The 13,093-nt window shown below is 43.1% G+C and overlaps 1 protein-coding gene across 1 annotated transcript in view; it reads right to left on the reverse strand.

Annotated features, from left to right (window-relative positions):
• LOC115567769 (uncharacterized) overlaps window positions 1-13,093 on the reverse strand; it is a 77,732-nt gene that overhangs the window by 58,075 nt on the left and 6,564 nt on the right. The window contains exons 2-5 of the mRNA XM_030394618.1: window positions 9,982-10,046; window positions 9,514-9,822; window positions 7,902-8,236; window positions 7,428-7,736 (exon numbers count right to left, since the gene is read on the reverse strand). Of these exons, the coding sequence (XP_030250478.1) occupies window positions 7,713-7,736; window positions 7,902-8,236; window positions 9,514-9,822; window positions 9,982-10,046 (733 nt within the window). The 3' untranslated portion in view covers window positions 7,428-7,712. The remainder of the gene's footprint in view (window positions 1-7,427; window positions 7,737-7,901; window positions 8,237-9,513; window positions 9,823-9,981; window positions 10,047-13,093) is intronic.

A 13,093-nucleotide genomic window follows, 5' to 3' on the forward strand; every position in this document is an offset into this window, starting at 1 on the left:
CCTTTTCCACCTTTCCCTCCTTGTCCGCCTGGCTCCCAATACACAATGAATGACTTCCGGGATCATTTTCCTCTTTATGCACCTTTGGTCTGAACGTACAGTTAGTGAGTAGATAACTAGAAATGACCAGTTAGTGAGGGGAAACTAATGATGTTGAAGTGAAATGTTTTGTTGACCCATACATCCACACTGTCCTCCTCCTGGATAACAAAGTCACCTCACTTCCTCCTGTCATGTCTAGTGCAGATGAGAGTTGGTCAAGAGAGAGTTCGACACAATATTTCTGTTCTAGCAGTTCTTTATTGCTTGCAAGCAAGAGTCACTCATCAGCAGTACATAGATGATGACTGAAGAGAGGCGGTCTCTCCTCATCCTTTTATAGTAGCAGAAGCCAATACACGAAATTGCAGCTGTCACAAGGTTACATGTTAACTCACTAATACAAATTCCCACCATCTCCACATCCACCTCAAGTTACACACCGACTTTCCATAGCTTCTGTGTTATACACCAACCATTGTCAGAGCACATATCCCCAGAAGAGGTCACAGTAGAGGTTAAAAAAAAAACCTTCAGGATGAACTCCTTAACTGAGCTCTTACTTATGTTTTGTCTTTTACAGCACTCTATATCATTTACAATATTTGTTAGATTTTATATACAAGAACAACATATTAAAATAATAAAGGGGCATTAGAGAATTTCCCTCACACTCCTTTGCTCCCATTATAATTACTATGGACTCCAGAGACGTATTTGCCAAAAAACGTGCCGTTACTCTTTTTTGGAGGACAGTCTCTAGTATTGCTAGATGAAGCTTATCGTAGGAAAGAGACACAATTTTGGTGTAGTAGTCAAATAATCAACAAGCACTACCATTGTTTTTCCAAATGATTTTTTTTTCTTTTGCCAAAATAGTCGCATTTTTCAATGCCTGAACATACCCCAAAACTCACCAAACTTGGAATATAGGTCACACCTGGCAAAACATTTTATAATCTATTGTCGTCCTGAATTTCCACCACTAGGTGGCGCTACAATCAAGGAAAGTGTGTTTTGGCTCATAAGTCCCATATACTTTGTCGTACATTCAAAAACCTTATATATATTACACCACTTATATTGCATCTTTGTTGTTGTATTATGCATAAGTGGTTTGCATATAAGTTAGCGATATTACTGGTGAACCTTAAAATCTTATGCTCATATAGCAGCTTATTTAGAGATGTTTATTTGATTTAACTGCTGAATAACATGTCGAGCATTGTTGTAACACAGTTCATTTCCTTTTTTTCTTTTTTTAGACCACACACACTCACACACACACACAAACATACTTTGTACAGTTATGTTAAAGTCCAACAACCTCATTAAAGGAAGTCAAATCAGATCTCTCTCTCCAAGTGCCTTGATTCTCTGCCCGGAATCATAGTCCATAATCTGCCGCCTCAACCAGCAGTCCTTTTACTGAGGCTCGCTCTCAAACAGAAACTGTTCACCTTTTTAAGCTCTTTCAGCCCTCTTACTTTTCAGCCCTTCTGCCTTTTCAGCTTTTGAAATATTCTGCTTTTTCTGCAAATTCTTGACAATTCAGCCTTGCTAATGGCTACACACCTCTGTTTAACAGTCTGTAGGGTCAAACAATGTAGTCCTCTCATTATTTGTTCTTTATGTAGATTGCAGGGAGTTCTTCTGATTTCAGTATACATTGTTTAATACTGGCAGGAGGAGCAGCCCACCATATTTCAAACTTCATTTGAAGTAACCGCTTCACTGTCTTCTCTTTTGAGTAGACAGGCTTCCTCCACCAGAGGGCAGAGCTGCCTTGCTAATGGATACAAACCTCTGTTTAAGAGTCTGTAAGTTGACAGAGTGTACTCCTCTCATTATTTGTTCTTTATGTAGATTGCAGGGAGTTCTTTTGACTCCAGCATACATTGTTCAATACCGGCAGGAGGAGCAGCCCACCAAATTATAAAGGAACAACTAGTGGGGCAGCTTAGCTGAAAAATCGTACAGTCGGTACAGTTAAGGCCAAAGGCAGTCTGAAAAAAATGGGATACATGGCGGATGTGGTGGCCATTTTAAAAATGGCTGCCATTGACAACAGTATTCTGATCAATTTTCTTATTTGCATGGTATAAAATATGATGCTGATGATCTTGTTAGTTTATTTTAAACTATAAAAATTCAAGATGATGTATACTGCCTATCACAGGGTCGATCTTTATGTATAATTATACATTTTATCATGCAGGAATAAAATCTGCAATGTGTATTAAGCCCAGAATCTTCCTTTGTTTTCACAATTCAAGATGGCCACCATTTCCTTGCATAGTGACATGTTGATATCACCTTCAAGTCCTTCAATTCATTAGAAAGATCAGATGTGACTTGACCATTGCAATATGCCTCGAGTTCATATTTGTCATATGCTCGGCTTCAGGTAGGCCTATAACTAGATAAATAAAACGTATTTTAAATCTTATTTTGTTATTACAATTAGCTCACAAAATAAAAAAACTTATTTAAGAAAAACCCTTCTTTTCCCCCACTGACGCCCTGTTCCACATAGAACGTTTCAAATGGTGGATTGCTGTTAATATAAGACTACTTGGTAGGACGATACCGCAGAACCATGTCTGCTTTATTTAGGCTTAAAAATAGATAAATTAAACTTATTTTAGAAAAACCCTTATTATTTTGCCATTAACAACCTGTTCCACATAAATAGTTAACGTGCTAACATGCTAATACCACGTTTCAAATGGTGGACCGCTGCCATCATCAAACCACCCCTTGCTGATCTTTCCTCAATTACTCCATGCACACATGAGGAAGCTGACACTCACATGTTATGACATGTGGCCCATGCAGTATGAAATGATCACAAGAAAATTATGATCCAAACTGTTAATACCGATATTGTGGTTCAAGCTGTGGCAGCAGCTCAAGGTCTAAAGGCAGGAGATGAGCTTTGGTTGGCATTTGGTACTGGAAATGATACCTAGCAGCCCATGAAATCTCAGCTGCACTTGGGCCTGAAAAGGCACGTGCTCTTCCAGTGTTTCATGCTTTGACTGGCTGGGACACAGTATCAAGCTTTGCTCGGCATGGGAAAAAGACTGCATGGGTTGTGTGGGCTATCTTTCCAGAGCTGACAAATGCCCTATTGGAATTGTCTTCTGCTCCACATAACATTCTACAGGAGGTAATGGCAACTATTGAAAGGTTTATAATCCTGCTCTATGATCGAACCAGCACATCCACAAACATAGACCAAGCTAGGAGGAAGTTATTTGCAAAGAGGCACAATGTGCAGTCAATCCCTCCAACAAAGGCAATGGCCACATACTAAAAGTTGCCACCTGAATTTCTTATCATAAAAATGTGTGATTTGACCCCAATATCATTCGTATTACAGGAATCCATGCAACTTTGAAGCAGTAACAATTTTCAAACCAGTCATGGCGGCCATCTTGAAAAATAACAGCCATCTTTAAATGTATTTGTATCATTGATGTACAAACTCCAATGAGGTAAATAAATGTAGCTAACTATATCATTAATATCATATTATAATCAACACACAAAAGAGAATTCACATGGAAATGGTAGTCAAAGGCGGCAATTTTGAAAAATGGCTTCCAAATTGAAAATTTGGGATGGCCCCATATCTAATTTTTTTTGGACTGTCTTTGGCTATATGTGCACCAAATTTCATGCTTTTATCACAAAGTGCACGATTCTTTGGAATTATGCTTTTAAGCCGCCCCACTAAACTTCCTCAACGGAAGGTGTTGCGTGGACAACGCAATGGCAGCATGCATCGACAGCAGCATACCCCGACGCGCGTGGACTGCGAGGGACCGTTCATCGCTGCTTGCAGCTTTAATTTTGTCATTACACTTTGTTCAAAGACTTGTTTCTTTATATCAAGTGCCACGTGAATCCTGTTCTGTCCATTTTCCTTCACAATATTTCATTTCCTATTAAGAAAATCACGAGAAAGACGTCTTGTCTCCTAATATATTTTCTGTTCTAAATCAAACTTACTTCTCCAGACCAGCAGAGCTTCAAGTCCAACAAAAGTGAAAACCTCACCACCTCGAACATTAAAATGTAGTGCAATCAAGCACACTACGATGAAGTTTAAAACAGACTTGACAAAATTTCACATGAAAGTTTTCATAGAGAAAGTATTCATTTGAATTACATTTCATACTTGTAATGTTTCGTGAATGTTTCTCCACAGAAACTAAATATTCACAAACACTCATAACTAATTGTGAATTTGAAGCATTTCATAAAAGAGCAGAGTAACAAAGTATGAAGTATGAAAAAAGCAATAAAACCTTTCATTATGTTATCTGATAAGTATCAGGTTCATCGTTGGAGGATGCTGACGTGGTCATTTTGGAGTTTGGCCGATGACATCATACTCTGGAGACAGGTCTCTACGCTCCAGTGACATGTAGGTTCTGTCCTCTTCTTTTGGCTTCACACTCTTTCTTGCTTTGCTTTTAGGAAAAAAGAGAAACATACATATACTTGTTAATTTCTGTCTTCTATGGACCATCCTTTTCCCAATCAGCAGAGCCTTCAACAAAATCTATACAATCTATTGTAACATCATACCAAAGGAACACCACGTAGATTGTCAACAAGACGTTCACACAGAGAGATACGACAGCACCAGCCAAGAGAAGAAGTCCACTGTACGGTCCAAGATACTGTTCAGGACCTGTCAGAAGAGATAACATAACACTCATCAGATCACTGTTGAGGGTTACTTTTATTCAACAGTGGCTCAGTTATCCTGTATGCATAGCCTGTGATACATTTTACAATTATTAGCAAGGCAGAAGAAATGAGTATTCAGGGTACGTGTCATGATGGCATCATGGCAGCCCTCCTCTTCCCTCTTGTGTCATTGTCTGTTTTCCCCTGTGTGTGATCCTGGATGTTTTTTTCCCCTGCTCTGTGTCTGTCTCTCTGTGTGAGTTGGTAGGCGTGGCTATCTCCCTGCAGGTTGCAGCCAGGTGGAAATCGTCAGCACTAATCACCCCCCTCCCCCAGTATAAGAAGACCGGCTTTAGATTCACTGGTCGTCAGATCATTCAGTCAGCAAGAGTGGTACTGTTGAAGAGATCCTGGCTCCTTTAAGTCTGTTGTTTTTTCCAGTGACCTTAGCTTGTGCAGCTAACCCTCCCTTGTGTTCTTTTTTGTCATAGTTCACTTCATTTGCTTGCTTAAACCATTCCACCTGCCTGGTTGCTCGTCGCCTGCCAGCCCTGTTCAGGATTATTTGTTTGTTCACTCAGAGGACGGCATTGCCACGTGGCGGGACGCCACTCTGATTCACTGGGCACGCTCTGGAGAGCTCACCACCAACCACCACCCATCACTGGGATCCCAGAACACGCCACCTCTCCCCAACCCCCGCAAACTTTGTTCTGGTTACTGGTTGCACATTAAATCACATTAAATTTGACTCTGTGTATCGTGTCTTGCATTTGGGTCCAGTTCTACCGTGCATCGTTCACAACAGTACATCTTAGATTCTAGATTTTAAGTAATAATGGAGGAAATACTACAGTGTTTATATGTGAAGTCATAAGCTGAGTAAATAAATGAGTATAATAGAAATACAACAAAAAATATAATTTCTAATTAATCAACAGAACTTGTATTGAGCACAAAGACAAACCGTGAGGCTCAAGGCTGTAGACAAAAAATCTCTGAGTAGTTGATCCCAGGGAGTTGGAGCTGTTGCAGAGCAAAGTGGAAAGATCCCTCTGTTGTGGTTGACTCACAGTGATGCTGCTGCTCAGACCTGAGACGTTTAGAGGCTCACTGCTGATGGCAAACCTGTCAGAGTGATTGACAGGTAACCCATCCAAATACCACTGTAGAGCAGGAGGAGGATTCCCCACAGTCTCACAGGAACAGTTGAGCTGGTCTGCAGTTTGAATGCAGTCATATGAGGACAGGATCTGTGGAGCGACTGTGATGAACACAGAGAAGACAGACATGAGTCAGCTAAAGTCATGTTTGATCAAGTTTTGCCAGAAGTAATGATATAACGAGGTGATGATGTTGAAATGCTGCAAGTGAAGAAAAGTAATTGAAACACATTGGGGGCTTTATTGTGCTCATTCAATGATCTGTGTAAATATATTTGTAAATGAATTGATTGAAGCCATTTCAGCCAAGGGTTATGTTAGTTTCACCAGACACGGAATTGGTTAAAGTTTGTGAGCAAGAGTCGGTGGACAAAGGGAGAAAGATCCAGGTGGCAGTTCATATCAGACACCAAAGACCACTTGTGATACTTACAGTGAACATCTATTTGACTGATGTTGGACCGTCCAGATCCAATAGCATTTTCTGCCTCGCAGAAAAAAGGACCACTGTCTCTGAAAGCTTTAATCTTTGAAACATGTCCAGTCCCCATGACAGTCTCCCGACCTCCGTCAGCTCTGTACCAGGTGTAGCTACTTACTGCAGGGTTGGCAGTACTGCTGCATGTCAGAGTAACTCTGCTGTTCTCTGGTACTGGACCAGAGGGACTGACTGACACTGTTGTGTTTTTTGGTGGATCTGAAAAATGTCAAATTATTTGTATTATTTATAGTTGTAATGTTATCACATATTTGCAATTAAATAAATACAAATTATGTCCCATTTCCCCTAAAAAAATTGACCCCAAATATGCTTTGCAGGTTAAAATCGTTTCATTTTTTCTCCTATGATGTGGATCCTGCCCACTCCAATTTGATTACTCGACAAAAGAAAGGATCAATTAAAGGGACAGAACACAATCTTTCACAGACAGACTCAGTTTATCATGGGCTACAGAAACCCATTACATTTACTTCACTTGTGCTGCTAAAACCTGAATTTCAAGCTTCTGGAACATAAACTTCATAGTAAACTACAACAGCAACAAGCCTTCTTGCTGTTTCTGAACTTCAACTCACCTTTTGGACTGTTAGGAATCCTATGCAAATTTATTTTGAATGCATTAACATAATTGCTCATATATTATGTTGGCATTAGAAATTTTGGAAAAACAGTTTGAATACTTCCAATCTACCAGATGTGGTAAGTAAATAATTTTAAGGTAAATTTTCTCTTCTACATTTACTGGGAAATATTGTCCTATGATGTAAGCGATGGAGGACTGCAGGACCACAGTGGTTTCAAATAGCCTCTTGTCTGACCAACAGTCCAAAACCCAGACGTTTAATTTACAATGTTATAAAAGAGAAAAAAAGCTGAAAAACCTAATATTTTGAGTTGATCAACTTAAGCATTATTAGAATAATTGTTTCATCCCTGATTCAGACAAAGTCATGAAAACTAAGGGGCAAGAGATCAGTTTATAATTATGATGAATTTCAGCAGTGGACGAATTAACTTACATGAAATATCAGCTGTCAAACTTGTGCTAACTGACTGAGTGCTGCCATCTTGTTTGTTGTAGACTGCAGTACAGGAGATTTCCTTTCCATGATGAAGGCGAGAAGCAGTGAAGGTCAGAACAGAAGTCTGGACTTTAGTTCTGTCCAGATTCTCCTGCAGTGACTCCTGAATGTGACCCAGGCTGGAGGTCCATGTCAGAGCTGGAGGATGAGACAGACAGGGAGCTGGAGCAGAGCACTTCAAACTCACTGAGGTTCCCTCCTCCACCTTCAGTGTGGACGGAGTCAGAGTCGGTGTGGGTGGAACATCTGGTGGGAAAGTACATTTGGACCAATCAATAAATAAACAGTAATCATTACTCTTCATCTTTATTTTAAGATAAAAAACACAATACAATAAAAGCAAAATAAAGTCAAAGCAGTTCTACAAGGAGCTGTTGACTGAAGTATAAGAAGATGGACTTTAAAACTTACCTTTGACTGAAATGTGCAGCTGTGTTTGAAAAAATTATATAGCAAACCTTTACATGCAAGTCTGAAAAAATAATTCTTGCTGTTCTCAGGTCTCATGTTGTTCAGGGTTGTGGTGCAGTCTCTGTTTCTTAAGTTTCCTGTCAAATGTCCTCTAGTTTGTGGATTCCTGCTGTCAAACACAACAGTCTCTACATCATATTTCCACAGTGCTTTACATGTTTCATCCACTTTTGATTTATATTTGTCCTCTATGCCAAAGGAGCAGGGGATGGTCACACAGGATCCACTCAGAACCTCTATAGTCTGTGGCATGAAGGTCATAAACTGTGCAGACCCTGAAACACAAGACACAAATCTTTGAATAACAAGTGAATAATGCTTTATACAACATTTTACTGTTGGGCTGCTTTGCTAAAATCTCAGCATGAGGACTTTATTCATAAAATGACCCAAAATGACTGCAAAGCTCCTGTTTTGTCCTCACACTCCTTTGTTTTGTAGATTTGTTTAGACTTGGACTCATCATTATGAAGGAAATATTGATTGCAGTTTTTTGAAGTTACTCTTTCAGAAAAAATACTTTCGATGAGTTACTCATTACAATTGTTGACAATTCTATTTTCTGTCTTATGTCTGTTTCTGTTGATGGGTACAAAAGATGCGTTTGATTGGCCACTGATTGTTGCCATCAAGTATTTGTTTTTAAGTAGCCTACTGTACTGTGATCAGTCACAAAGGACTTGGTGGTAGGACCTAGTAAACCTATTAAAAACCTGTTGAACCAAGAGGGGACTGTCAATCGAAGTCAGCAGGAAAAGAGCTGTTAGCTGTTAGCAGCCAGTGAGAAGTAAGAGTCCTACTGCTGTGTTTGGCTAACAGAGCTAACAGCTAACAGCTAACAGAGCTAACAGCTTCCAGCAGAGTGAAACACTCAGTAGAGCTGAAAGTTTCTATTTAAAGAACATGAAGTGTTAAATAGTGAAGTGCAGTTTAGTGACAACACAACATGTTTACAGTAACAGTATTTCAGCTGAGTACAGTTGGAGGTAGAAGTACTTTGAGTTAGAGTTACAGATACTTAACATCATTGTACCAAACTGTGTTCAGACATGTAACCAGATACCAGCAGTGACCAGGTGGTGGAGTCGTGGCTTCATGGTACAAAGACTGAAAGAACTCAGACTGACACACAGAATGTTTCCCTAAATCATTTTAACACAAGTATTAATTCATTCTGTTTTTACAGATTTAATTATGTGTAAAATATTTGTATTATTATGTTATCAAGATAAAAAAATCCAAATTATTTCTTCAACATTTTAATGGTGCTTTTATTATGCCACTAATAACTGACACCTAGAGGTGATAATAAGGTAAAGAAGCATTCTTTTGACTGATGATCAGCATCTGCCAATATGCCACCATCAATTAGTGATTGATGATCAGCCCCAAAAGTCATGATAAGAGCACCCTGATTGACTAATGTATTAATGGACTGTTTAATTAACTGTTTCAGCCCTGATTCCAACTAAGTCAAAGAAGATAAGAAAAAATAGATCAATAATAATGTTTAAAATTATTATGAAATGCAACAGAGGACAAATTAACTCACATGAAATATCAGCTGTCAAACTTGTGCTAACTGACTGAGTGCTGCCATCTTGTTTGTTGTAGACTGCAGTACAGGAGATTTCCTTTCCATGATGAAGGTGAGAAGCAGTGAAGGTCAGAACAGAAGTCTGGACTTTAGTTCTGTCCTGATTCTCCTGTAGTGACCCCTGAATGTGACCCAGGCTGGAGGTCCATGTCAGAGCTGGAGGATGAGACAGACAGGGAGCTGGAGCAGAGCACTTCAAACTCACTGAGGTTCCCTCCTCCACCTTCAGTGTGGACGGAGTCAGAGTCGGTGTGGGTGGAACATCTGGTGGGAAAGTACATTTGGATCAATCAATAAATAAACAGCAATCATTACTCTACATCTTTATTTTACTTAGAAAATACACTAAAGGCAAAATAAGGTCAAAGTAGTTCTACAAGGAGCTGTTGACTGAAGTATAATAAAATTGACTTTAAAACCTACCTTTGACTAAAATGTCCACCTGTCTTGTTTTAAAATCGTATTTAAGGCCATTGTCGCATTCAAGTCTGAAAAATACTTCCTGCTGTTCTCAGGTCTCATGTTGTTCAGGGTTGTGGTGCAGTCTCTGTTTCTTAAATTTCCTGTCAAATGTCCCGTAGTTTGTGGAGTCCTGCTGTCAAACACAACAGTCCCTTCATCATTACTCCACAGTGCTCTACATGTTTCGTCCACATTTGATTTATATTTGTCCTCTACACCAAAGGAGCAGGGGATGGTCACACAGGATCCACTCAGAACCTCTATAGTCTGTGGCATGAAGGTTATAAACTGTGACCCTGAAACACAAGACACAAATCTTTGAATAATAAGTGAATAATGCTTTACAGTAATGAGGAAATCTTACTGTTGGTTTGCTTTGCTAAAATCTCAGCATGATCACTTTATTCATAAAATGATACAAAATGACTGTAAAGCTCCTGTTTTGTCCTCACACTCTTTTGTTTTGTAGAGTTCTTTATACTTGGACTCGTCATTATGAAGGAAATGTTGATTGCCGTTTTTTAAAGTTAATCTTTCAGAAAAATTTATTTTGATTAATCACTTATTACAAAAATGTTAACAATTCTTTTTTCTGTATTATGTCTGTTTCTGTTGATGGATTACAAAAGATGCTCGGGTTTGCCGAAACGAGCAACGTGGGCCCGCCTCCCGTGGGCTCACCACTCGCGGGAGGGTTCAGAAGGGGCCGGTGCAGAGGGATATGGGTGGGCGGTCGTGGGCGGGGGCCCCGGCGGCCCAATCCCCAGATGGTGACTCTAGCCTTGGGGACATGGAAATGTCACCTCACTGGGGGGGAAAGAGCCTGAGCTGGTGCGGGAGGTTGAGCGGTACCGGCTAGAAATAGTCGGGCTCACCTCCCACGCACAGCCTGGGCTCTGGAACCCAACTGCTTGAGAGAGGCTGGACTCTCTTCTACTCTGGAGTTGCCCGCGGGCGAGAGGCGGCGAGCTGGTGTGGGCTTGCTTATAGCCCCCCAGCTCAGCCGCCATGTGTTGGAGTTTCCTCCCCGGTGAACGAGAGGGTCGTTTCCCTGCGCCTTCGGGCGGGGATAGGACTCTCACCGTTGTCTCGGCTTATGGGCCGAACAGCGGTGCAGAGTACCCGGCCTTCTTGGAGTCCCTGGGAGGGGTACTGGAGAGTGCTCCAACCGGGACTCCGTCGTTCTCCCTGGGGGACTTCAACGCCCACGTGGGCGATGACAGTGTACCTGGAGGGGTGTGATTGGGAGGGAACGGCCTCCCGATCTGAACCCGAGTGGTGTTTGTTACTGGACTTCTGTGCTCTAGTCACAGTTTGTCCATAACGAACACCATGTTCAAGCATAAGGTGTCCATATGTGCACGTGGCACCAGGAACCCCTAGGCCGGGATCAATGATCGACTTTGTGGTCGTGTCATCTGACCTCCGGCCGTATGTCTTGGACACTCGGGTGAAGAGAGGGGCTGAGCTGTCAACTGATCACCACCTGGTGGTGAGTTGGATCCGCTGGCGGGGGAGGAAGCTGGACAGACCTGGCAGACCCAAACGTATCGTGAGGGTCTGCTGGGAACGTCTGGCAGAACCCTCTGCCAGGGAGATCTTTAACTCCCACCTCCGGGAGAGCTTTGACCAGATCCCGAGGGAGGCTGGGGACATTGAGTCCGAATGGACCATGTTCTCCACCTCCATTGTTGACGCGGCTGTCCGGAGCTGTGGCCGTAAGGTCTCCGGTGCCTGTCGCGGCGGCAATCCCCGAACCCGGTGGTGACCCCGGAAGTAAGGGTTGCTGTCAAGCTGAAGAAGGAGTCTTACCGGGCCTGGCTGGCCCGGGGGACTCCTGAGGCAGCTGACGGGTACCGGCAGGCCAAGCGTGCGCGGCAGCACGGGCAGTCTCGGAAGCAAAAACTCGGGTCTGGGAAGAGTTCGGGGGGGCCATGGAGGAGGACTACCGGTCGGCCTCGAAGAAATTCTGGCAAACCATCCGGCGCCTCAGGAGGGGGAAGCAGTCCTCCACCAACACTGTTTACAGTGGAGGTGGGGAGCTGTTGACCTCGACTGGGGACATCGTCGGGCGGTGGAAGGAATACTTCGAGGATCTCCTCAATCCCGCTGACACGCCTTCCATAGAGGAAGCAGAGGCTGGGGACTCAGAGGTTGACCCATCCATCACCCAAGCCGAAGTCACTGAGGTAGTCCGTAAGCTCCTCAGTGGCAAAGCACCGGGGGTGGATGAGATCCGCCCTGAGTACCTCAAGTCTCTGGATGTTGTGGGGCTGTCTTGGCTGACACGTCTCTGCAGCATCGCGTGGCAGTCGGGGACAGTGCCTCTGGACTGGCAGACCGGGGTGGTGGTCCCCCTATTTAAAAAGGGAGACCGGAGGGTGTGTTCCAACTATCGGGGGATCACACTCCTCAGCCTCCCCGGGAAAGTCTATTCCAGGGTACTGGAGAGGAGAATTCGGCCGATAGTCGAACCTCGGATCCAGGAGGAACAATGCGGTTTTCGTCCTGGCCGTGGAACACTGGACCAGCTCTATACCCTCCGCAGGGTGCTCGAGGGTTCATGGGAGTTTGCCCAACCAGTCCACATGTGTTTTGTGGACTTGGAGAAGGCATTCGACCGTGTCCCTCGTGGCATACTATGGGGGGTGCTCCGGGAGTACGGGGTCGGGGGCCCTCTGTTAAGGGCCGTACGGTCCCTGTACTGCCAGAGCAGGAGCTTGGTTCGCATTGGCGGCAGTAAGTCAGACCTGTTCCCAGTACATGTTGGACTCCGGCAGGGCTGCCCTTTGTCACCGGTTCTGTTCATTACTTTTATGGACAGAATTTCTAGGCGCAGCCACGGGCCGGAGGGGATCTGGTTCGGGAGCCAATGGATCTCATCTCTGCTTTTCGCAGATGATGTGGTCTTGTTGGCTCCTTTCGAGGGACCTCCAGCATGTCCTGGGCGGTTTGCAGCCGAGTGCGAAGCGGCTGGGATGAGAATCAGCACCTCCAAATCCGAGGCCATGGTTCTCGACCGGAAAAGGTGGCCTGCTCCCTCCAGGTGGGAGGAGAGTTCCTGCCTCAAGTG

This window comes from Sparus aurata, chromosome 17 (genome assembly GCF_900880675.1).
Source record: "Sparus aurata chromosome 17, fSpaAur1.1, whole genome shotgun sequence".
NCBI classification, from domain to species: domain Eukaryota; kingdom Metazoa; phylum Chordata; class Actinopteri; order Spariformes; family Sparidae; genus Sparus; species Sparus aurata.